The sequence below is a fragment of the Odontesthes bonariensis genome, chromosome 3 (genome assembly GCF_027942865.1).
Source record: "Odontesthes bonariensis isolate fOdoBon6 chromosome 3, fOdoBon6.hap1, whole genome shotgun sequence".
Lineage (NCBI taxonomy): Eukaryota > Metazoa > Chordata > Actinopteri > Atheriniformes > Atherinopsidae > Odontesthes > Odontesthes bonariensis.
The window spans coordinates 44,832,626-44,858,219 of record NC_134508.1 but is presented as its reverse complement, the minus strand read 5'-3'; the positions used below and the strand labels follow the sequence as shown (position 1 = coordinate 44,858,219).

General features: G+C 48.4%; 1 protein-coding gene across 13 annotated transcripts in view; it reads right to left on the bottom strand.

The window, feature by feature from the left end:
- The window catches only part of nfasca (neurofascin homolog (chicken) a), a 225,406-nt gene that overhangs the window by 20,272 nt on the left and 179,540 nt on the right, over positions 1 to 25,594 (bottom strand). For 7 of the 13 annotated variants that reach the window (XM_075461905.1, XM_075461903.1, XM_075461908.1 and 4 more), the window contains 5 exons: positions 25,357 to 25,563; positions 24,641 to 24,763; positions 21,264 to 21,413; positions 20,496 to 20,624; positions 18,683 to 18,752 (listed from right to left, as the gene is read on the bottom strand). In XM_075461905.1, the coding sequence (XP_075318020.1) occupies positions 18,683 to 18,752; positions 20,496 to 20,624; positions 21,264 to 21,413; positions 24,641 to 24,763; positions 25,357 to 25,563 (679 nt within the window). Of the gene's footprint in view, positions 1 to 17,120; positions 17,738 to 18,682; positions 18,753 to 20,495; positions 20,625 to 21,263; positions 21,414 to 24,640; positions 24,764 to 25,356; positions 25,564 to 25,594 lie in introns of all 13 variants that reach the window. The other 6 variants (XR_012769529.1, XM_075461907.1, XM_075461913.1 and 3 more) reach the window with 6 other exon arrangements.

Genomic DNA, 25,594 nt, shown 5'->3' with positions numbered 1-25,594 from the left:
GTCATCGTTACCGTCACCGTTCATGTAGGGTTGGTCATGGTTACCGTCACCGTTCATGTCGGGTTGGTCATGGTTACCGTCACCGTTCATGTCGGGTTGGTCATTGTTATCGTCACCGTTCATGTCGGGTTGGTCATTGTTACCGTCACCGTTCATGTCTGGTTGGTCATTGTTACCGTCACCGTTCAAGTCGGGTTGGTCATCGTTACCGTCACCGTTTATGTCGGGTTGGTCATGGTTACCGTCACCGTTCATGTCGGGTTGGTCACTGTTACCGTCACCGTTCATGTCGGGTTGGTCATGGTTACCGTCACCGTTCATGTCGGGTTGGTAATCGTTACCGTCACCGTTCATGTCGGGTTGGTCATGGTTACCGTCACCGTTCATGTCGGGTTGGTCATTGTTACCGTCACCGTTCATGTCGGGTTGGTCATTGTTACCGTCACCGTTCATGTCGGGTTGGTCATCGTTACCGTCACCGTTCATGTCGGGTTGGTCATGGTTACCGTCACCGTTCATGTCGGGTTGGTCATCGTTACCGTCACCGTTCATGTCTGGTTGGTCATCGTTACTGTCACCGTTCATGTCGGGTTGGTCATTGTTACCGTCACCGTTCATGTCTGGTTGGTCATCGTTACCGTCACCGTTCATGTCGGGTTGGTCATCGTTACCGTCACCGTTCATGTCGGGTTGGTCATGGTTACCGTCACCGTTCATGTCGGGTTGGTCATGGTTACCGTCCACGTTCATGTCGGGTTGGTCATTGTTACCGTCACCGTTCATGTCGGGTTGGTCATCGTTACCGTCACCGTTCATGTCGGGTTGTTCATGGTTACCGTCACCGTTCATATCTGGTTGGTCATTGTTACCGTCACCGTTCATGTCGGGTTGGTCATGGTTACCGTCACCGTTCATGTCGGGTTGGTTATGGTTACCGTCACCGTTCAAGTCGGGTTGGTCATCGTTACCGTCACCGTTTATGTCGGGTTGGTCATCGTTACTGTCACCGTTCATGTCTGGTTGGTCATCGTTACCGTCACCATTCATGTCTGGTTGGTCATCGTTACCGTCACCGTTCATGTCGTGTTGGTCATCGTTACCGTCACCGTTCATGTCGGGTTGGTCATCGTTACCGTCACCGTTCATGTCGGGTTGGTCATCGTTACGTCACCGTTCATGTCTTGGTAGTCATCGTTACCGTCACCGTTCATGTCGGGTTGGTAATCGTTACCGTCACCGTTCATGTCGGGTTGGTCATGGTTACCGTCACCGTTCATGTCGGGTTGGTCATTGTTACCGTCACCGTTCATGTCGGGTTGGTCATTGTTACCGTCACCGTTCATGTCGGGTTGGTCATCGTTACCGTCACCGTTCATGTCGGGTTGGTCATGGTTACCGTCACCGTTCATGTCGGGTTGGTCATCGTTACCGTCACCGTTCATGTCTGGTTGGTCATCGTTACCGTCACCGTTCATGTCGGGTTGGTCATTGTTACCGTCACCGTTCATGTCTGGTTGGTCATCGTTACCGTCACCGTTCATGTCGGGTTGGTCATCGTTACCGTCACCGTTCATGTCGGGTTGGTCATGGTTACCGTCACCGTTCATGTCGGGTTGGTCATGGTTACCGTCCACGTTCATGTCGGGTTGGTCATTGTTACCGTCACCGTTCATGTCGGGTTGGTCATCGTTACCGTCACCGTTCATGTCGGGTTGTTCATGGTTACCGTCACCGTTCATATCTGGTTGGTCATTGTTACCGTCACCGTTCATGTCGGGTTGGTCATGGTTACCGTCACCGTTCATGTCGGGTTGGTTATGGTTACCGTCACCGTTCAAGTCGGGTTGGTCATCGTTACCGTCACCGTTCATGTCGGGTTGGTCATCGTTACCGTCACCGTTCATGTCAGATTGGTCATCGTTACCGTCACCGTTCATGTCTGGTTGGTCATCGTTACCGTCACCGTTCATGTCTGGTTGGTCATCGTTACCGTCACCGTTCATGTCGGGTTGGTCATCGTTACCGTCACCGTTCATGTCGGGTTGGTCATCGTTACCGTCACCATTCATGTCGGGTTGGTCATCGTTACCGTCACCGTTCATGTCGGGTTGGTCATGGTTACCGTCACCGTTCATGTCGGGTTGGTCATTGTTACCGTCACCGTTCATGTCGGGTTGGTCATCGTTACCGTCACCGTTCATGTCGGGTTGGTCATGGTTACCGTCACCGTTTATGTCGGGTTGGTCATCGTTACCGTCACCGTTCATGTCGGGTTGGTCATGGTTACCGTCACCGTTCATGTCGGGTTGGTCATTGTTACCGTCACCGTTCATGTCGGGTTGGTCATTGTTACCGTCACCGTTCATGTCGGGTTGGTCATTGTTACCGTCACCGTTCATGTCTGGTTGGTCATTGTTACCGTCACCGTTCAAGTCGGGTTGGTCATCGTTACCGTCACCGTTCATGTCGGGTTGGTCAATTGTTACCGTCACCGTTCATGTCGGGTTGGTCATCGTTACCGTCACAGTTCATGTCGGGTTGGTCACCGTTACCGTCACCGTTCATGTCGGGTTGGTCATCGTTATCGTCACCATTCATGTCTGGTTGGTCATTGTTACCGTCACCGTTCAAGTCGGGTTGGTCATCGTTACCGTCACCGTTTATGTCGGGTTGGTCATGGTTACCGTCACCGTTCATGTCGGGTTGGTCACTGTTACCGTCACCGTTCATGTCGGGTTGGTCATGGTTACCGTCACCGTTCATGTCGGGTTGGTAATCGTTACCGTCACCGTTCATGTCGGGTTGTTCATGGTTACCGTCACCGTTCATGTCGGGTTGGTCATTGTTACCGTCACCGTTCATGTCGGGTTGGTCATTGTTACCGTCACCGTTCATGTCGGGTTGGTCATCGTTACCGTCACCGTTCATGTCGGGTTGGTCATGGTTACCGTCACCGTTCATGTCTGGTTGGTCATTGTTACCGTCACCGTTCAAGTCGGGTTGGTCATCGTTACCGTCACCGTTTATGTCGGGTTGGTCATCGTTACTGTCACCGTTCATGTCGGATTGGTCACTGTTACCGTCACCGTTCATGTCGGGTTGGTCATCGTTACTGTCACCGTTCATGTCGGATTGGTCACTGTTACCGTCACCGTTCATGTCGGGTTGGTCATGGTTACCGTCACCGTTCATGTCGGGTTGGTCATTGTTACCGTCACCGTTCATGTCTGGTTGGTCATTGTTACTGTCACCGTTCATGTCTGGTTGGTCATCGTTACCGTCACCGTTCATGTCGGGTTGGTCATTGTTACCGTCACCGTTCATGTCGGGTTGGTCATCGTTACCGTCACCGTTCATGTCGGGTTGGTCATCGTTACCGTCACCGTTCAAGTCGGGTTGGTCATCGTTACCGTCACCGTTTATGTCGGGTTGGTCATCGTTACTGTCACCGTTCATGTCTGGTTGGTCATCGTTACCGTCACCATTCATGTCTGGTTGGTCATCGTTACCGTCACCGTTCATGTCGTGTTGGTCATCGTTACCGTCACCGTTCATGTCGGGTTGGTCATCGTTACCGTCACCGTTCATGTCGGGTTGGTCATCGTTACGTCACCGTTCATGTCTTGGTAGTCATCGTTACCGTCACCGTTCATGTCGGGTTGGTCATCGTTACCGTCACCGTTCATGCCGGGTTGGTCATGGTTACCGTCACCGTTCATGTCGGGTTGGCCATTGTTACCGTCACCGTTCATGTCGGGTTGGTCATCGTTACCGTCACCGTTCATGTCTGGTTGGTCATCGTTACCGTCACCGTTCATGTCGTGTTGGTCATCGTTACCGTCACCATTCATGTCGGGTTGGTCATCGTTACCGTCACCGTTCATGTCGGGTTGGTCATCGTTACGTCACCGTTCATGTCGGGTTGGTCATCGTTACGTCACCGTTCATGTCGGGTTGGTCATCGTTACGTCACCGTTCATGTCTTGGTAGTCATCGTTACCGTCACCGTTCATGTCGGGTTGGTCATCGTTACCGTCACCGTTCATGTCTGGTTGGTCATCGTTACCGTCACCGTTCATGTCGGGTTGGTCATCGTTACGTCACCGTTCATGTCTTGGTAGTCATCGTTACCGTCACCGTTCATGTCGGGTTGGTCATCGTTACCGTCACCGTTCATGTCTGGTTGGTCATCGTTACCGTCACCGTTCATGTCGGGTTGGTCATCGTTACCGTCACCGTTCATGTCGGGTTGGTCATCGTTACCGTCACCGTTCATGTCGGGTTGGTCATCGTTACCGTCACCGTTCATGTCGGGTTGGTCATGGTTACCGTCACCGTTCATGTCGGGTTGGTCATGGTTACCGTCACCGTTCATGTCGGGTTGGTCATTGTTATCGTCACCGTTCATGTCGGGTTGGTCATTGTTACCGTCACCGTTCATGTCTGGTTGGTCATTGTTACCGTCACCGTTCAAGTCGGGTTGGTCATCGTTACCGTCACCGTTTATGTCGGGTTGGTCATGGTTACCGTCACCGTTCATGTCGGGTTGGTCACTGTTACCGTCACCGTTCATGTCGGGTTGGTCATGGTTACCGTCACCGTTCATGTCGGGTTGGTAATCGTTACCGTCACCGTTCATGTCGGGTTGGTCATGGTTACCGTCACCGTTCATGTCGGGTTGGTCATTGTTACCGTCACCGTTCATGTCGGGTTGGTCATTGTTACCGTCACCGTTCATGTCGGGTTGGTCATCGTTACCGTCACCGTTCATGTCGGGTTGGTCATGGTTACCGTCACCGTTCATGTCGGGTTGGTCATCGTTACCGTCACCGTTCATGTCTGGTTGGTCATCGTTACTGTCACCGTTCATGTCGGGTTGGTCATTGTTACCGTCACCGTTCATGTCTGGTTGGTCATCGTTACCGTCACCGTTCATGTCGGGTTGGTCATCGTTACCGTCACCGTTCATGTCGGGTTGGTCATGGTTACCGTCACCGTTCATGTCGGGTTGGTCATGGTTACCGTCCACGTTCATGTCGGGTTGGTCATTGTTACCGTCACCGTTCATGTCGGGTTGGTCATCGTTACCGTCACCGTTCATGTCGGGTTGTTCATGGTTACCGTCACCGTTCATATCTGGTTGGTCATTGTTACCGTCACCGTTCATGTCGGGTTGGTCATGGTTACCGTCACCGTTCATGTCGGGTTGGTTATGGTTACCGTCACCGTTCAAGTCGGGTTGGTCATCGTTACCGTCACCGTTTATGTCGGGTTGGTCATCGTTACTGTCACCGTTCATGTCTGGTTGGTCATCGTTACCGTCACCATTCATGTCTGGTTGGTCATCGTTACCGTCACCGTTCATGTCGTGTTGGTCATCGTTACCGTCACCGTTCATGTCGGGTTGGTCATCGTTACCGTCACCGTTTATGTCGGGTTGGTCATCGTTACTGTCACCGTTCATGTCTGGTTGGTCATCGTTACCGTCACCATTCATGTCTGGTTGGTCATCGTTACCGTCACCGTTCATGTCGGGTTGGTAATCGTTACCGTCACCGTTCATGTCGGGTTGGTCATGGTTACCGTCACCGTTCATGTCTGGTTGGTCATTGTTACCGTCACCGTTCAAGTCGGGTTGGTCATCGTTACCGTCACCGTTCATGTCGGGTTGGTCATTGTTACCGTCACCGTTCATGTCGGGTTGGTCATTGTTACCGTCACCGTTTATGTCGGGTTGGTCATCGTTACCGTCACCGTTCATGTCGGGTTGGTCATGGTTACCGTCACCGTTCATGTCGGGTTGGTCATTGTTACCGTCACCGTTCATGTCTGGTTGGTCATTGTTACTGTCACCGTTCATGTCGGGTTGGTCATCGTTACCGTCACCGTTCATGTCGGGTTGGTCATCGTTACCGTCACCGTTCATGTCGGGTTGGTCATTGTTACCGTCACCGTTCATGTCTGGTTGGTCATTGTTACCGTCACCGTTCATGTCGGGTTGGTCATTGTTACTGTCACCGTTCATGTCTGGTTGGTCATCTTTACCGTCACCGTTCATGTCGGGTTGGTCATCGTTACCGTCACCGTTCATGTCGGGTTGGTCATTGTTACCGTCACCGTTTATGTCTGGTTGGTCATTGTTACCGTCACCGTTCATGTCGGGTTGGTCATTGTTACCGTCACCGTTCATGTCTGGTTGGTCATTGTTACCGTCACCGTTCAAGTCGGGTTGGTCATCGTTACCGTCACCGTTCATGTCGGGTTGGTCAATTGTTACCGTCACCGTTCATGTCGGGTTGGTCATCGTTACCGTCACAGTTCATGTCGGGTTGGTCACCGTTACCGTCACCGTTCATGTCGGGTTGGTCATCGTTATCGTCACCATTCATGTCTGGTTGGTCATTGTTACCGTCACCGTTCAAGTCGGGTTGGTCATCGTTACCGTCACCGTTTATGTCGGGTTGGTCATGGTTACCGTCACCGTTCATGTCGGGTTGGTCACTGTTACCGTCACCGTTCATGTCGGGTTGGTCATGGTTACCGTCACCGTTCATGTCGGGTTGGTAATCGTTACCGTCACCGTTCATGTCGGGTTGTTCATGGTTACCGTCACCGTTCATGTCGGGTTGGTCATTGTTACCGTCACCGTTCATGTCGGGTTGGTCATTGTTACCGTCACCGTTCATGTCGGGTTGGTCATCGTTACCGTCACCGTTCATGTCGGGTTGGTCATGGTTACCGTCACCGTTCATGTCTGGTTGGTCATTGTTACCGTCACCGTTCAAGTCGGGTTGGTCATCGTTACCGTCACCGTTTATGTCGGGTTGGTCATCGTTACTGTCACCGTTCATGTCGGATTGGTCACTGTTACCGTCACCGTTCATGTCGGGTTGGTCATCGTTACTGTCACCGTTCATGTCGGATTGGTCACTGTTACCGTCACCGTTCATGTCGGGTTGGTCATGGTTACCGTCACCGTTCATGTCGGGTTGGTCATTGTTACCGTCACCGTTCATGTCTGGTTGGTCATTGTTACTGTCACCGTTCATGTCTGGTTGGTCATCGTTACCGTCACCGTTCATGTCGGGTTGGTCATTGTTACCGTCACCGTTCATGTCGGGTTGGTCATCGTTACCGTCACCGTTCATGTCGGGTTGGTCATCGTTACCGTCACCGTTCAAGTCGGGTTGGTCATCGTTACCGTCACCGTTTATGTCGGGTTGGTCATCGTTACTGTCACCGTTCATGTCTGGTTGGTCATCGTTACCGTCACCATTCATGTCTGGTTGGTCATCGTTACCGTCACCGTTCATGTCGTGTTGGTCATCGTTACCGTCACCGTTCATGTCGGGTTGGTCATCGTTACCGTCACCGTTCATGTCGGGTTGGTCATCGTTACGTCACCGTTCATGTCTTGGTAGTCATCGTTACCGTCACCGTTCATGTCGGGTTGGTCATCGTTACCGTCACCGTTCATGCCGGGTTGGTCATCGTTACCGTCACCGTTCATGTCTGGTTGGTCATCGTTACCGTCACCGTTCATGTCGGGTTGGTCATCGTTACCGTCACCGTTCATGTCGGGTTGGTCATCGTTACCGTCACCGTTCATGTCAGATTGGTCATCGTTACCGTCACCGTTCATGTCTGGTTGGTCATCGTTACCGTCACCGTTCATGTCGGGTTGGTCATCGTTACCGTCACCGTTCATGTCTGGTTGGTCATCGTTACCGTCACCGTTCATGTCGGGTTGGTCATCGTTACCGTCACCGTTCATGTCGGGTTGGTCATCGTTACCGTCACCATTCATGTCGGGTTGGTCATCGTTACCGTCACCGTTCATGTCGGGTTGGTCATGGTTACCGTCACCGTTCATGTCGGGTTGGTCATTGTTACCGTCACCGTTCATGTCGGGTTGGTCATCGTTACCGTCACCGTTCATGTCGGGTTGGTCATGGTTACCGTCACCGTTTATGTCGGGTTGGTCATCGTTACCGTCACCGTTCATGTCGGGTTGGTCATGGTTACCGTCACCGTTCATGTCGGGTTGGTCATTGTTACCGTCACCGTTCATGTCGGGTTGGTCATCGTTACCGTCACCGTTCATGTCGGGTTGGTCATGGTTACCGTCACCGTTCATGTCGGGTTGGTCATTGTTACCGTCACCGTTCATGTCGGGTTGGTCATCGTTACCGTCACCGTTCATGTCGGGTTGGTCACTGTTACCGTCACCGTTTATGTCGGGTTGGTCACTGTTACCGTCACCGTTTATGTCGGGTTGGTCATCGTTACCGTCACCGTTCATGTCGGGTTGGTCATTGTTACCGTCACCGTTCATGTCGGGTTGGTCATCGTTACCGTCACCGTTCATGTCGGGTTGGTCATGGTTACCGTCACCGTTCATGTCTGGTTGGTCATTGTAACCGTCACCGTTCAAGTCGGGTTGGTCATCGTTACCGTCACCGTTCATGTCGGGTTGGTCACTGTTACCGTCACCGTTCATGTCGGGTTGGTCATTGTTACCGTCACCGTTCATGTCGGGTTGGTCATTGTTACCGTCACCGTTCATGTCGGGTTGGTCATCGTTACCGTCACCGTTTATGTCGGGTTCGTCATCGTTACCGTCACCGTTCATGTCGGGTTGGTCACGGTTACCGTCACCGTTCATGTCGGGTTGGTCATGGTTACCGTCACCGTTCATGTCGGGTTGGTCATCGTTACCGTCACCTTTCATGTCGGGTTGGTCATGGTTACCGTCACCGTTCATGTCTGGTTGGTCATTGTTACCGTCACCGTTCATGTCTGGTTGGTCATCGTTACCATCACCGTTCATGTTGGGTTGGTCATGGTTACCGTCACCGTTCATGTCGGGTTGGCCATTGTTACCGTCACCGTTCATGTCGGGTTGGTCATCGTTACCGTCACCGTTCATGTCTGGTTGGTCATCGTTACCGTCACCGTTCATGTCGTGTTGGTCATCGTTACCGTCACCATTCATGTCGGGTTGGTCATCGTTACCGTCACCGTTCATGTCGGGTTGGTCATCGTTACGTCACCGTTCATGTCGGGTTGGTCATCGTTACGTCACCGTTCATGTCGGGTTGGTCATCGTTACGTCACCGTTCATGTCTTGGTAGTCATCGTTACCGTCACCGTTCATGTCGGGTTGGTCATCGTTACCGTCACCGTTCATGTCTGGTTGGTCATCGTTACCGTCACCGTTCATGTCGGGTTGGTCATCGTTACGTCACCGTTCATGTCTTGGTAGTCATCGTTACCGTCACCGTTCATGTCGGGTTGGTCATCGTTACCGTCACCGTTCATGTCTGGTTGGTCATCGTTACCGTCACCGTTCATGTCGGGTTGGTCATCGTTACCGTCACCGTTCATGTCGGGTTGGTCATCGTTACCGTCACCGTTCATGTCGGGTTGGTCATGGTTACCGTCACCGTTCATGTCGGGTTGGTCATGGTTACCGTCACCGTTCATGTCGGGTTGGTCATTGTTACCGTCACCGTTCATGTCGGGTTGGTCATTGTTACCGTCACCGTTCATGTCTGGTTGGTCATTGTTACCGTCACCGTTCAAGTCGGGTTGGTCATCGTTACCGTCACCGTTTATGTCGGGTTGGTCATGGTTACCGTCACCGTTCATGTCGGGTTGGTCACTGTTACCGTCACCGTTCATGTCGGGTTGGTCATGGTTACCGTCACCGTTCATGTCGGGTTGGTAATCGTTACCGTCACCGTTCATGTCGGGTTGGTCATGGTTACCGTCACCGTTCATGTCGGGTTGGTCATTGTTACCGTCACCGTTCATGTCGGGTTGGTCATTGTTACCGTCACCGTTCATGTCGGGTTGGTCATCGTTACCGTCACCGTTCATGTCGGGTTGGTCATGGTTACCGTCACCGTTCATGTCGGGTTGGTCATCGTTACCGTCACCGTTCATGTCTGGTTGGTCATCGTTACTGTCACCGTTCATGTCGGGTTGGTCATTGTTACCGTCACCGTTCATGTCTGGTTGGTCATCGTTACCGTCACCGTTCATGTCGGGTTGGTCATCGTTACCGTCACCGTTCATGTCGGGTTGGTCATGGTTACCGTCACCGTTCATGTCGGGTTGGTCATGGTTACCGTCCACGTTCATGTCGGGTTGGTCATTGTTACCGTCACCGTTCATGTCGGGTTGGTCATCGTTACCGTCACCGTTCATGTCGGGTTGTTCATGGTTACCGTCACCGTTCATATCTGGTTGGTCATTGTTACCGTCACCGTTCATGTCGGGTTGGTCATGGTTACCGTCACCGTTCATGTCGGGTTGGTTATGGTTACCGTCACCGTTCAAGTCGGGTTGGTCATCGTTACCGTCACCGTTTATGTCGGGTTGGTCATCGTTACTGTCACCGTTCATGTCTGGTTGGTCATCGTTACCGTCACCATTCATGTCTGGTTGGTCATCGTTACCGTCACCGTTCATGTCGTGTTGGTCATCGTTACCGTCACCGTTCATGTCGGGTTGGTCATCGTTACCGTCACCGTTCATGTCGGGTTGGTCATCGTTACGTCACCGTTCATGTCTTGGTAGTCATCGTTACCGTCACCGTTCATGTCGGGTTGGTAATCGTTACCGTCACCGTTCATGTCGGGTTGGTCATGGTTACCGTCACCGTTCATGTCGGGTTGGTCATTGTTACCGTCACCGTTCATGTCGGGTTGGTCATCGTTACCGTCACCGTTCATGTCGGGTTGGTCATGGTTACCGTCACCGTTCATGTCGGGTTGGTCATCGTTACCGTCACCGTTCATGTCTGGTTGGTCATCGTTACCGTCACCGTTCATGTCGGGTTGGTCATTGTTACCGTCACCGTTCATGTCTGGTTGGTCATCGTTACCGTCACCGTTCATGTCGGGTTGGTCATCGTTACCGTCACCGTTCATGTCGGGTTGGTCATGGTTACCGTCACCGTTCATGTCGGGTTGGTCATGGTTACCGTCCACGTTCATGTCGGGTTGGTCATTGTTACCGTCACCGTTCATGTCGGGTTGGTCATCGTTACCGTCACCGTTCATGTCGGGTTGTTCATGGTTACCGTCACCGTTCATATCTGGTTGGTCATTGTTACCGTCACCGTTCATGTCGGGTTGGTCATGGTTACCGTCACCGTTCATGTCGGGTTGGTTATGGTTACCGTCACCGTTCAAGTCGGGTTGGTCATCGTTACCGTCACCGTTTATGTCGGGTTGGTCATCGTTACTGTCACCGTTCATGTCTGGTTGGTCATCGTTACCGTCACCATTCATGTCTGGTTGGTCATCGTTACCGTCACCGTTCATGTCGTGTTGGTCATCGTTACCGTCACCGTTCATGTCGGGTTGGTCATCGTTACCGTCACCGTTCATGTCGGGTTGGTCATCGTTACGTCACCGTTCATGTCTTGGTAGTCATCGTTACCGTCACCGTTCATGTCGGGTTGGTCATCGTTACCGTCACCGTTCATGCCGGGTTGGTCATCGTTACCGTCACCGTTCATGTCTGGTTGGTCATCGTTACCGTCACCGTTCATGTCGGGTTGGTCATCGTTACCGTCACCGTTCATGTCGGGTTGGTCATCGTTACCGTCACCGTTCATGTCAGATTAGTCATCGTTACCGTCACCGTTCATGTCTGGTTGGTCATCGTTACCGTCACCGTTCATGTCTGGTTGGTCATCGTTACCGTCACCGTTCATGTCGGGTTGGTCATCGTTACCGTCACCGTTCATGTCGGGTTGGTCATCGTTACCGTCACCATTCATGTCGGGTTGGTCATCGTTACCGTCACCGTTCATGTCGGGTTGGTCATGGTTACCGTCACCGTTCATGTCGGGTTGGTCATTGTTACCGTCACCGTTCATGTCGGGTTGGTCATCGTTACCGTCACCGTTCATGTCGGGTTGGTCATGGTTACCGTCACCGTTTATGTCGGGTTGGTCATCGTTACCGTCACCGTTCATGTCGGGTTGGTCATGGTTACCGTCACCGTTCATGTCGGGTTGGTCATTGTTACCGTCACCGTTCATGTCGGGTTGGTCATGGTTACCGTCACCGTTCATGTCGGGTTGGTCATGGTTACCGTCACCGTTCATGTCGGGTTGGTCATTGTTACCGTCACCGTTCATGTCGGGTTGGTCATCGTTACCGTCACCGTTCATGTCGGGTTGGTCACTGTTACCGTCACCGTTTATGTCGGGTTGGTCACTGTTACCGTCACCGTTTATGTCGGGTTGGTCATCGTTACCGTCACCGTTCATGTCGGGTTGGTCATTGTTACCGTCACCGTTCATGTCGGGTTGGTCATCGTTACCGTCACCGTTCATGTCGGGTTGGTCATGGTTACCGTCACCGTTCATGTCTGGTTGGTCATTGTAACCGTCACCGTTCAAGTCGGGTTGGTCATCGTTACCGTCACCGTTCATGTCGGGTTGGTCACTGTTACCGTCACCGTTCATGTCGGGTTGGTCATTGTTACCGTCACCGTTCATGTCGGGTTGGTCATTGTTACCGTCACCGTTCATGTCGGGTTGGTCATCGTTACCGTCACCGTTTATGTCGGGTTCGTCATCGTTACCGTCACCGTTCATGTCGGGTTGGTCACGGTTACCGTCACCGTTCATGTCGGGTTGGTCATGGTTACCGTCACCGTTCATGTCGGGTTGGTCATCGTTACCGTCACCTTTCATGTCGGGTTGGTCATGGTTACCGTCACCGTTCATGTCTGGTTGGTCATTGTTACCGTCACCGTTCATGTCTGGTTGGTCATCGTTACCATCACCGTTCATGTTGGGTTGGTCATCGTTACCATCACCGTTCATGTTGGGTTGGTCATCGTTACCATCACCGTTCATGTCGGGTTGGTCATCGTTACCATCACCGTTCATGTCTGGTTGGTAATCGTTACCGTCACCGTTCATGTCTGGTTGGTCATCGTTACCGTCACCATTCATGTCTGGTTGGTCATCGTTACCGTCACCGTTCATGTCGTGTTGGTCATCGTTACCGTCACCGTTCATGTCGGGTTGGTCATCGTTACCGTCACCGTTCATGTCGGGTTGGTCATTGTTACCGTCACCGTTCATGTCTTGGTAGTCATGGTTACCGTCACCGTTCATGTCGGGTTGGTCATCGTTACCGTCACCGTTCATGCCGGGTTGGTCACCGTTACCGTCACCGTTCATGTCTGGTTGGTCATCGTTACCGTCACCGTTCATGTCGGGTTGGTCATCGTTACCGTCACCGTTCATGTCTGGTTGGTCATCGTTACCGTCACCGTTCATGTCGGGTTGGTCATCGTTACCGTCACCGTTCATGTCTGGTTGGTCATCGTTACCGTCACCGTTCATGTCGGGTTGGTCATCGTTACCGTCACCGTTCATGTCGGGTTGGTCATCGTTACCGTCACCGTTCATGTCGGGTTGGTCATGGTTACCGTCCACGTTCATGTCGGGTTGGTCATTGTTACCGTCACCGTTCATGTCGGGTTGGTCATCGTTACCGTCACCGTTCATGTCGGGTTGGTCATGGTTACCGTCACCGTTCATATCTGGTTGGTCATTGTTACCGTCACCGTTCATGTCGGGTTGGTCATGGTTACCGTCACCGTTCATGTCGGGTTGGTCATGGTTACCGTCACCGTTCATGTCGGGTTGGTCATGGTTACCGTCACCGTTTATGTCGGGTTGGTCATCGTTACCGTCACCGTTCATGTCGGGTTGGTCATGGTTACCGTCACCGTTCATGTCGGGTTGGTCATTGTTACCGTCACCGTTCATGTCGGGTTGGTCATCGTTACCGTCACCGTTCATGTCGGGTTGGTCATGGTTACCGTCACCGTTCATGTCGGGTTGGTCATTGTTACCGTCACCGTTCATGTCGGGTTGGTCATCGTTACCGTCACCGTTCATGTCGGGTTGGTCACTGTTACCGTCACCGTTTATGTCGGGTTGGTCATCGTTACCGTCACCGTTCATGTCGGGTTGGTCATTGTTACCGTCACCGTTCATGTCGGGTTAGTCATCGTTACCGTCACCGTTCATGTCGGGTTGGTCATGGTTACCGTCACCGTTCATGTCTGGTTGGTCATTGTTACCGTCACCGTTCAAGTCGGGTTGGTCATCGTTACCGTCACCATTCATGTCGGGTTGGTCACTGTTACCGTCACCGTTCATGTCGGGTTGGTCATGGTTACCGTCACCGTTCATGTCGGGTTGGTCATTGTTACCGTCACCGTTCATGTCGGGTTGGTCATCGTTACCGTCACCGTTTATGTCGGGTTCGTCATCGTTACCGTCACCGTTCATGTCGGGTTGGTCACGGTTACCATCACCGTTCATGTCGGGTTGGTCATGGTTACCGTCACCGTTCATGTCGGGTTGGTCATCGTTACCGTCACCTTTCATGTCGGGTTGGTCATGGTTACCGTCACCGTTCATGTCTGGTTGGTCATTGTTACCGTCACCGTTCATGTCGGGTTGGTCATCGTTACCGTCACCGTTCATGTCGGGTTGGTCATTGTTACCGTCACCGTTCATGTCGGGTTGGTCATCGTTACCGTCACCATTCATGTCTGGTTGGTCATCGTTACCGTCACCGTTCAAGTCGGGTTGGTCATCGTTTCCGTCACCGTTCATGTCGGGTTGGTCACTGTTACCGTCACCGTTCATGTCGGGTTGGTCATGGTTACCGTCACACTTTCATGTCGGGTTGGTCATTGTTACCGTCACCGTTCATGTCGGGTTGGTCATCGTTACCGTCACTGTTCATGTCGGGTTGGTCATTGTTACAGTCACCGTTTATGTCGGGTTCGTCATCGTTACCGTCACCGTTCATGTCGGGTTGGTCACGGTTACCGTCACCGTTCATTTCGGGTTGGTCATGGTTACCGTCACCGTTCATGTCGGGTTGGTCATCGTTACCGTCACCTTTCATGTCGGGTTGGTCATGGTTACCGTCACCGTTCATGTCTGGTTGGTCATTGTTACCGTCACCGTTCATGTCGGGTTGGTCATCGTTACCGTCACCGTTCATGTCGGGTTGGTCATTGTTACCGTCACCGTTTATGTCGGGTTGGTCATCGTTACCGTCACCGTTCATGTCGGGTTGGTCATGGTTACCGTCACCGTTCATGTCTGGTTGGTCATTGTTACCGTCACCGTTCATGTCGGGTTGGTCATCGTTACCGTCACCGTTCATGTCGGGTTGGTCATCGTTACCGTCACCGTTCATGTCGGGTTGGTCATCGTTACCGTCACCGTTCATGTCGGGTTGGTCATCATTACCGTCACAGTTCATGTCGGGTTGGTCATCGTTACCGTCACCGTTCATGTCTGGTTGGTCATCGTTACCGTCACCGTTCATGTCTGGTTGGTCATCGTTACCGTCACCGTTCATGTCTGGTTGGTCATCGTTACCGTCACCGTTCATGTCGGGTTGGTCATGGTTACCGTCACCGTTCATGTCGGGTTGGTCATGGTTACCGTCACCGTTCATTTCGGGTTGGTCACTGTTACCGTCACCGTTCATGTCGGGTTGGTCATGTTTACCGTCACCGTTCATGTCGGGTTGGTCATTTTTACCGTCACCGTTCATGTCTGGTTGGTCATTGTTACTGTCGGGTTGGTCATTGTTACCGTCACCGTTCAAGTTGGGTTGGTCATTGTTACCGTCACCGTTCAAGTTGGGTTGGTCATTGTTACCGTCACCGTTCATGTCGGGTTGGTCATCGTTACCGTCACCGTTCATGTCGGGTTGGTCATCGTTACCGTCACCGTTCATGTCAGGTTATTTTTAATTGTCATAGTCAGATCTGTTCTTTGGATTTTTTTTTTTGTCAGTTTAGGTATTTATTTTGCCGCGCCTTTTGTTTAACTTATTAAAAGAAATGAGTTTTTTTTACAATAACTCTGCATCCGGGTCCTCTCCTCCTCGCCTACAACACACATCGTGACAGCTGCAAAGGAGCCTGTCATGTGTAAAAGAGCTCGTACATTTCTCAGGGACCCTGAGGAACCAACTTTCAAATCTTGTCATATGTTACTGTCAGGTTAAAGTGACAATTTAGCCAAATATGACAAAAATCTCACTTGCTTTTTGGTTTCAAACTGTAAGACTGTCTGAGCGCTTGTTGTAGATCTTATTAACTTATTAACTAACTGAGAAATTAAAGACCCAACTGCATCATATAGTTTTTATGTATGCTGACAACTAAAATCTTTGTTGCTGCATTTTAACAATTATGTTGCATCTTAAATAAAAACAGGAGAAGCTGCCAGCACAGCACATATAAAGTCACATTTGCAATACTTTCAATTGGTATTTCAGTATGTTCTACCTTTAACATCCTCATTTTTTGGACCTGCGAAGTTTTGTTGTCCCACAAATGTCTTTTCCAAAGCACACATCATCCTGGCCACCTGGTTTCTCTACAACCACTATTTCTTTTTTCCATCGATTGAAATCGTAAAATAGGAACTTTTGTCCAAAATGTTCTAGTTTCACAATACAATCATAAAAATTATAAGATGAAAAATACGAGATGTATTTACTCAAAAGAGACCAAACTTAGTTCAGTTTAATCAAACTAGGACTACTTACAGGACAACCTTAGTTTTGAAAGATTAGTTTTGAAAGATTAGTTCAGCAGCCTTCACAACAGTGCAAAGAGAGGGAGCATTTTACTGTGTTGCATGTTTAGCTTACATGTAAAGCCCGCCTCTCTCTCCATGAAATGGCTTCTAACAACACTAAAGCTGGCTGGTGGAACTGTTGGGTCTAGTCTGTTTAGCGGGTGACATTACCTGCTGGATGCCATCATTGGTGCAAGTGAAGAAATACCCCAAACCAGGAACTGTGAATGTCCCCTTTCTTTTCATTTCCAGGTTAAGTAGGGCCGGCTTGGCCTCTGACTGAGCCAAGCAAGGTGTTTATGTTAGCTGCTTTCAGTTATGTTACCCCTGTCTTTGACATTCATCCAGCTCGCTTCATGAATGAAAGCTGCTCACTCTTCATAGACCAACTGAGTACACCCCCACCCCAACCTACGCCCTCTCCTTTCAACATGCACAAGCCGTGCAGAGACCATAGTACCTGTTTTCATTTTCATTCCTGTGAGGGACAGATGACCCATTTCAGCATTTGGGAGAAAGAAGGTCGACATGTGAGGAAACATGGGGGGCAGTAAGAGAGAGAAAGTGCAGAGAAGGAGACAGAGATGACAGAAGACAAGCTCCACACGGTACATGCACACAAACTCACACGCACGGCTAAGTGGACTTCAGGGACTAGCACCGAGGATCGAGTCTGAGCCACACTCAGAGAAAAGCAACAGCCTCACTGTCACGTCACCTATCGCAGTTTTTATACTGAAGCAGTCATACATTAGTTTACAATATATTATGTATGGTATGTGTATCCCTCCAGTCTGAATATGATAATATGAACACTATGAGAGGCAGGATCTCTGCTGTCATTATTTTCATCTTCTCATCGGTACATCCGGTTGATGAATGTAAGTAATGTATTGCAGAGAAGCTCCTGATGCTACAATGTGTAAAATGAAAGGGAGAAGGTTTAGTGCCACTCCCACACGGCTGAGTTAGAACATTTCCATCTGAGGTTAAGAAAGCAGGTTAAATTCAGCACATTTTTAGTCAAAGAGGGCTGGAGATAGAGAGAAAGACACAGGCCACAGAGATCAGTTGGACCTGCAAGGAACAAAAGACACATCACTTACCAACACAGTGGTGTACTTTACAGAGATCACATCTCAGAAATATAGCTCCATGCGGATTGATTTTTTTCCATTAGAATTCTTCTTGTAACTATAGGATTACATTTCATCATTTCATCCTCATGTTACCACTGACGGATCTTTTTCTTTGTGTCTGCTATGTTAGAGTAGTTAGCTTCCTGCAGGTCCTAAATGCTTCCTGCTCACTAAATGTAACAGCAGAGTATTCACTGAAAAAGCCACAACTTTGACTTTCCAAAAGGGTTCGTCAAAAGCACAAAGTTTAAATAAGGCTTTTTGAGAAATTTCACTCTGGCATTCAAAGAAAATCACTCGAAAAAGTCAGCTTCAGAATACAGAATGGGATTTTCATCTGATAAGAATGTCACTGACTGGCTGAGCAGACACTCAGACTCTGTGGAAGTTGTCACATATTGTGTAAGAAGGTAAGAAAATCTTAAAAGCTGTCTTTATAAGTGAGTTTTTCAAGTGAATATCCTCCACTATGTGTGCATGACTTGCTGCTCGCAATGTTGCACTGGCTTCAGTATCACTATATTTTCAACAAAAATCCCTCAGAACTTGATACCTAGATGGTGCCAGAAATGACCATGATTTAACTTTGAACATTCTCACAAAGTTGACTTATAGACAGGCCAAAGCCTCCTGCAGTGATGCATGCCTGAAGATGTAGTTCTTTTCTGAATGTTCGTTCCTGCTCAGTCCCTTCGTGAATCTTTGCTTCAGTATTAAAGTGTTTCAGACTATATAACCCACCAGCTTCATTACAAGCTTATACCTGTCAGCACAAAGTTTGCTTTGAATTCCTGAAATAAATCTCTGAGGCTGGTGTGGAAACATTAGTAAGTCCATTTCAGCTGGAATGCATGCAGAGAGGAGTCTGTGTGTTTATACTTACTGATAATCAAAGGATCCATCCTGGTCTTTCTGATCCACTGGATCCAAGGGAAGATCTTTTTTATCACGTACTAACAAGAGAAGGACAGAAGGAACATTTCAAACCCTTTTCTGAGAGCTTCACTGATGTCATGGGGATATTTGATTGACAGAACTTTCCACATGCTGATGGCTTTCTGAGCTCAGTCTGCGAACAGAGTAATCCCTTTAGCCCTCATGGGGGTCTTCAGCTTTCAATGATTAAACTGTCCCTGTGTCCAGATTCCCAACTTGTATGTACTGTGAGTCATATAAAAGTGATACTTTCAAATAAACAAAAGGGGAACGTATCCACCAGAGACCACCTGAATAACTGCACCAAGAATGAATGGACATTATACGAGATACTTGTTGACAGATGGCATTTTATTTGCTGCCATTCAAAAGAAATGAACTTCTTCAAGCTTGTGAAGAGTGTTTTAGTAGCAGGTTTAATAGATTGGGTCGGGTCTGAGCGTGTTAATATCACAGCATGTCATCCTGTTACGTCATCATTTGACTTTGTTAGTTCAAAGCTGTTACTGCATCACACTTTGGCACCTACCTAAATATTTTGCGAAAGCAGTCATGGAACCGGCACCTACACATTATAGAAACTGTAAAACAGTACCAAAACACTATGTTCTCTTGTTCATAACCTTTACATCATGACATACTGTGGATAACTCTGATTGGTGCTTTATAACGTTTCATTTAAGTCTCCACAAGAAAAAAAAAGTTCCCTTAAAGTTAAAGGCACAGTTCGCCTCTTTTGACATGAAGCTGTGTAACATCCCATATCAGCAACATCATTTATGAACATCTTCTTACCCCCTGCTGCGTCCTGTGAGCAGAGTTCCAGCCTCGTTTTGGTGTTGATGAAGGTAGTCCGGCTAGTTGGCTGGGGTTTAAAAAATAAAGCGTTTTGCTTCTCAGAACAATATGCGTTCAACAGAGTAATACATTTGCATCCAGAAAAAGTCAGACCTCACAATCACTTGGCCCTATTTTCTCTCCCTTCGTATCACTGCCTGCTGTGCAGAGCGTGCAGTCCCCTGCTTCCGAGCAGCAAACACCGTAACAGGCGCGGCAGGCGGCAGCAGGCAGTGATACGAAGGGAGAGAAAATAGGGCCCAGCGATGTGAGGTCTGACTTTTTCCTGGAGAACGATTTTGTGATGCAAATGTATTACTCTGTTGAACGCATATTGTTTTGAGAAGCAAAACGCTTTATTTTTTAAACCCCAGCCAACTAGCCGGACTACCTTCATCAACACCAAAATGAGGCTGGAACTCTGCTCACAGGACGCAGCAGGGGGTAAGAAGATGTTCAGAAATGATATTGCTGATATGGGATGTTATACAGATTCATGTCAAAAGAGGCGAACTATCCCTTTAAAGTCCTGCTCCCTGTTTGTGATATCAGTGCATCTCATGCTATAAACAGCAGTCGGTTGTTGAGCTGTGCTTATTATGGTCTGTACCTGGTGAACGACCCAAGCTAAAACAGGCCCAGCTAAAACTACAATAGTGACAGCCTTCTGCCACCCGTAGAAGCAGGTTTGTCTACATCCAGTCAGGTGGGCTTTTTGTTGACATGATGAAGAGAATTTTGGATTGGTTTGTCTTGCACCATTTTTCAAAAATTGGGTGGCTGTTACTGAGCATTCTGTATGTTTCAACTACAGTACTTTGACATAACAATCTAGCAAAAACAAAGGACTGCTCTGAATATTTCGACTTGTTTGTGAGTGAATAATATAAAATAACACATGTTGGAAGTGAGCATGGCTTTACCTGGGTATTTGCCCCCACGACTCCTCTTGATGAAGCAGACAATGAGGAGGATGAGAATGATGAGAGCGATGGCACACATCAGGCCAATGAACCATCCCTGCGTGGCTATGTCCACCTGGTCTATGTAAGCTGGGGGCGCACACAGGGAAAGAGAGGAGACAGAAAAAATCATGTTCACATCGTGAGGCAGAGAAATGACGGAGACGTTTCACTGCTTTTTAGAGTTGACATCACTGACTGAGAAACTCATCATGGCAGCTGTTGGGTTGGGCTGAGAGGGGACTATCTGCAGGTTGGGCTTAAGAAGCACCACACAGGATTCAGCACTCCTGAAGCTGTTATTTATGAACACAGTTCCTGTGCTTCATCTCATGTTTGCTCTGTTCCACTTTTACAGTCCATAAAATAAAACTGTGTGAAACTGATCCAGTCTGATAATTCCAAACCTCGGACACTGGACATAAAGATTTAATGAATTCATGACAGCTGTCCACCATAAGGTGTACTCTGTTTCCATAAAATGTGTTAAAGATGTGTAATGTAAGCTCTTCATTTGTACTCAGTTCAGTGTCAAAAGCTTCCCTCACACACGAGGAGAGACATTTTCCTTTCATGTGAGCTACCATCAACTTTTCATTTCTCTCAGAAATGACTGCTCGTAAAGGTGACCAAAGGGAAATAATACAGCACGACCTCCTGAAACCGACTGGCAGTGACAGACCTGTACCCAGAGCAGCCCACCCAGCTGGAACCCAGGTGTGGGCTCACCTGCTTTGGTCTTAAAGGTGATAAATTTGCTGCTGACGGTGTTGAGCTCATGGGAGTAAACCCTCAGGTGGTACTCGGCGCCAGCGATCAGATCCGCCACAGTAATGGGGGGCTGTTGTTTCACTTGTACCACTTTCACCGTCTTCTCGCCTTGGAGACACAAGAAAGGGCCCAATCTCACTGCGAGGGATGTGGCCATCATTTCACAGTAATGGCTGTGTCTGCTAGCGAAGGCGGTGACATCACAATGCTCGATTCTGACAGCAGACTTACAGCAGAGTCACTAAAGTGGACTGAGACTGAGAACAATGCAGTGCCCATCCTCATCATTCAGGTCCTGATCGTGTGTTTGGCCTTCACTGGCAGCTCAGTTCAGCTGTCAAATTCTGGTTCCTTTTCCTTTTTTTTATGGCTCTGACACTACATTGTGTCTTATGAGCATAATTATCCATAGAAAACTCCTCTGAAAATTGGGAGGGAATGAGAAATAGAACACAAAGAGAAGATGTTTTTCAGCCAAAACCCCACTACAAGCATGTGTGTGGAAGTGGCCGCTATGCGCCATGTGTTCCTCTGGTAGAGTTGAAATAGTCATTCCGAAGCTTTCTTACTTCAGGAATGACATGAAGGGCTTCAGTGGCAAAGCATTGTTTGTCTCAGTTCTCCACAGGGATAAGATTCATTAAAAAAAACAACATAACCTGCATCTTTCTGTTGGAAAGACGTGTCACTCACAACATGAGCATGACTCAGTGACAGCAGAGCATAACATGAAGTGGTGACATCATGCACCATGCCTTCAACCATTTCAAAGGGTTTGATCATATCAAAGCCATGCTATTCACACCAGTCCTCAAACCAGCCAAAGAAAACCAGTGATGCCCACATAAGAAAAGACATGCAAGTCCTTTTTGAACTATTAGTTCAGCCCAAGGCAGATGCAACAGTGTTTTTCTATGTTTCCAGGATTCAATTGTCTTTTAAGCTCCATAATGAAATGTAGCTTTCAGACCTCATTCACTGACAGCTCCATCCTCTGTTGCCTTTGGAGCGCTTTGATAGATGTTGTAAAGCTCCATATGGTGATTATTTAAGTGGTTATGCTAATTTAGCTCTGTAGGTGTAACTCAGCATACCAGCTTATTGAATTATCACTATCCTGAAATAAGGAAATGTTTCCAAATAAATCTTTGTTAGTATATGTATGTCCATGTTTTTCTTTCTTTTCTTTGGGCCTTTTTCTTCCAGTTTCCTTGTTCTTTTGTTGGAAACATTTGACTAAAATCATCTGATTAATTGTCATTGTTCAAGTCATTTGAATATGCTGTGCTTTTTGTTAATCATTTACTTCTAAAATGGGGAAAGCAAAATAAAGGTTTGTCTTTAATACTCAGCTTGTTGAGTTACTGTGGATGAAATGCTGTGTTTTATAAGACTTCATATAGCATTGTACAATTCTGCTCCTAAAGACGATTACTTTAATTTCTTTTATAATGAATAGAATTCACAGTTATCCTCTTTTTTTCTGTCAAAATATATGTCTTTAGCTGACGGACATACAGACACTCCAGAGTCAGAGTCAGGAGGACAGGGTGGTGATGGAGAACAGGAAGGGAGGATCAGGTGCTTCTTGGCAACCTCTCTGTAGTCAAAGCTTACAGGCTTGACCTTGGACTGCAGGTAGGAGTGGTAAAGACCAATGTCATCATTCTCTTCCTGTCGCTCAGACATCATTAAAAGTTAAAACTGCTGCGCAAGTACATGAAAAATTCATTCTCATGTCTTTACATCCTCAATCAAAGATTGACTAGGCAGACTAGATCAAATCTAGTGTCTGTAAGTCCCAGGTATTCCAACCTCAACCAGTTCTAATATTCCAGACGTGGAGGGATGATACGTTTTAGAAAAGTGGGATTCAAGGACACGGAACACCCAGTCCAAAAGAAAAGCAAGTGATTATGACAGCATGGATGGCCAGAAAAGTGACATATATTCCAACAGTAGATCAAAGAAAGCAAGCAGAACAGCCCATTCACAGCCCTACAAGAGCCATTCAAAGCCAGGCAGCAGCCTGAAAAGAAACTGCACATGAAGACGGAGACAAAATGATGAACATTTTCAAACACATAGAGACCAAAGAAAGGCAGAGAGCAAGAGAGAACAATAGACCCGCAGTTTCCCTAACAGTCAAATCAACTATCTGTTAGGTGATACATAGATTTTCAACCCTTGAGCAAAGGCATTGATGGAATAAAACTTTCCACAAACATAATTGAAGTATGTACTGAAATATATAAGCATGGGCCATCGATTCATTCTTTGCTTTGCTCAATTGATTTTGGTTTAACTCAGAGATGCATGAAACTCCCCCCATCTTTTAAGGTTTCCTGGCTAAAAGCACCATTCACACAGCGCGTATCCTTAAGGAAATCTCATCCTTATAAAACTTTGGTTTCCACTGATGTTTCTGAATATAAAATGATATGCTAACATCTTTTTTAAGTCAACTGCAACATACAGGACGCCTATTTAATTCCAAGTCCAGGCACAAAACACCTGTTTGTGTTAATGTCTACAACTAATAACAGTCTGTGTGCAAACCCTGAAAATCGACGGTAAATTTGAGTTGCACAGTTAAAGCTGCAGTCGGCAGGTTTTCAAAATTGCGAGTCTAAAGTCGGAAAATTCAAACTGATACAACTTTCAGGTCCCTCCCCCAACCTCTAACAAGCTCCGAATCGCCCCCCAAACCCCTCCCCCTCTGTGGACGAGGTTGTGCACGTGAGTTCACACCAGTGTGAGCGCACACAAGCTGGGGCAGACTCACGCTCAGCAGCGTGTGCACAAGCTGTGATTGACAGGTAGGATTCCTCCACCCTAACTTGATTGGTTAAAAACAGCCGGGAGCGCTCGGTTTTTGCAAGCATGATTACAGGCTCCAGAGGGAGCTACAGATTTCGTTATTTTTCCTAAACAGCCTATTTAATATTCTACTTCCAGAATCCCATGACAGTTCAAGCTAATATGACTAAAAAAAAGTTGCCGACCGCAGCTTTAATCTGCTGCAACCCCACGTTGTTAAAAAGAAACTACAAATTCATATCTAGTCCTTTGAATAACTGATTAGCGCATTTAAGTGAGACATTTCTGCTAAGTTTGGACCCTTCGCAGCCATGCCAAAGTGCACATTAAACTGATAGCGTACTTCCGAAGTTTGAGCTCTGTTCTGCCTGCTCTAATGCCCTCCTCTGCTTTGTCCTTAAGAGTCATCTTGTAACTGGATATCTCACCCCGCTGGTTGATTTCCTCTCTAATAAGTACTCTCAGATCTAACTACAGTGTTTGGTAGCTCAGCGTGGGCTTCGTCTGGTTCTTACTGTCCAGTGTGAACTCTAGCACAAACTCGCTGCTGCCGGCCGGGAAGTTGTGTCTCCAGCTGACGTTAGCGTAGTTACTGTTAGGCTCCACCGTCAGATTCCAGATCTCTCGCACAGGGGTCACTACACAAGGTGGGGGGTGGAGGATGGGGTCAGGGGCAAGAGGTTAAAGGTCAGGGGCAAGGGGCAGAGAGGGCACAGTTACAAAACCACAAACAAGACTATCTTTAGTGCCATACATAGTAGTGGCACGGCTGCTGTCTTCTTTCAAGAACGGTAGTTAATTGTTTCTAATCACGATCAACTGAATAGTAACAGTGATTCACCTACAATAAAGTTCCTGAGGTTTGTTTTAAATTCATGAGTTGTCTAATGTTTCCGTCTGGTTTAGAGTATGCTCCGATGTTAACTGAGCTGTTCTGACTGTAAATGTGAGGAAAGAATTTCAGTGACACTGTTCCTGGAGACTAGTGTTTCACAAAAACAGTTTGGATTCTCACCTCCTGACCAGGAGAGTAGTTGCTGGCTACATCCTAATATTCTGCAGTAATCCCCTGCTGTGTATGCGGCAGGTACAGCACAGATTATCAGGATGCAGCCCCAATGTAGTTTCCTGTTTTGTCAGGTGGGAGAAGGCAACCATCTTTTGGTATTTGCGATGTGCCATTCAAGGTCAATCAAAACAGTAACAACTACAGTGGAACAACAACATGTACCCAACACATTCTGATCAATACGCTTGGTGGTGATCAGCACAGGAGATGTGATGGTAGTGGTCGCAGCTGTGGTAGTGGTGGTAGTAGTGGAAGTCGTAGTTCTAGGAGTGGTAGTAGTTGAGGGACTACTTGTTGCAGTAGCAATAATGGTGGGAGGAGGAGGAGTAGGAGTGAGAGCAGAAGACACGGAGGCATCGGTAAGCTCAACTATAAGGGAGGAGGAAGAGAGCAGAGGATT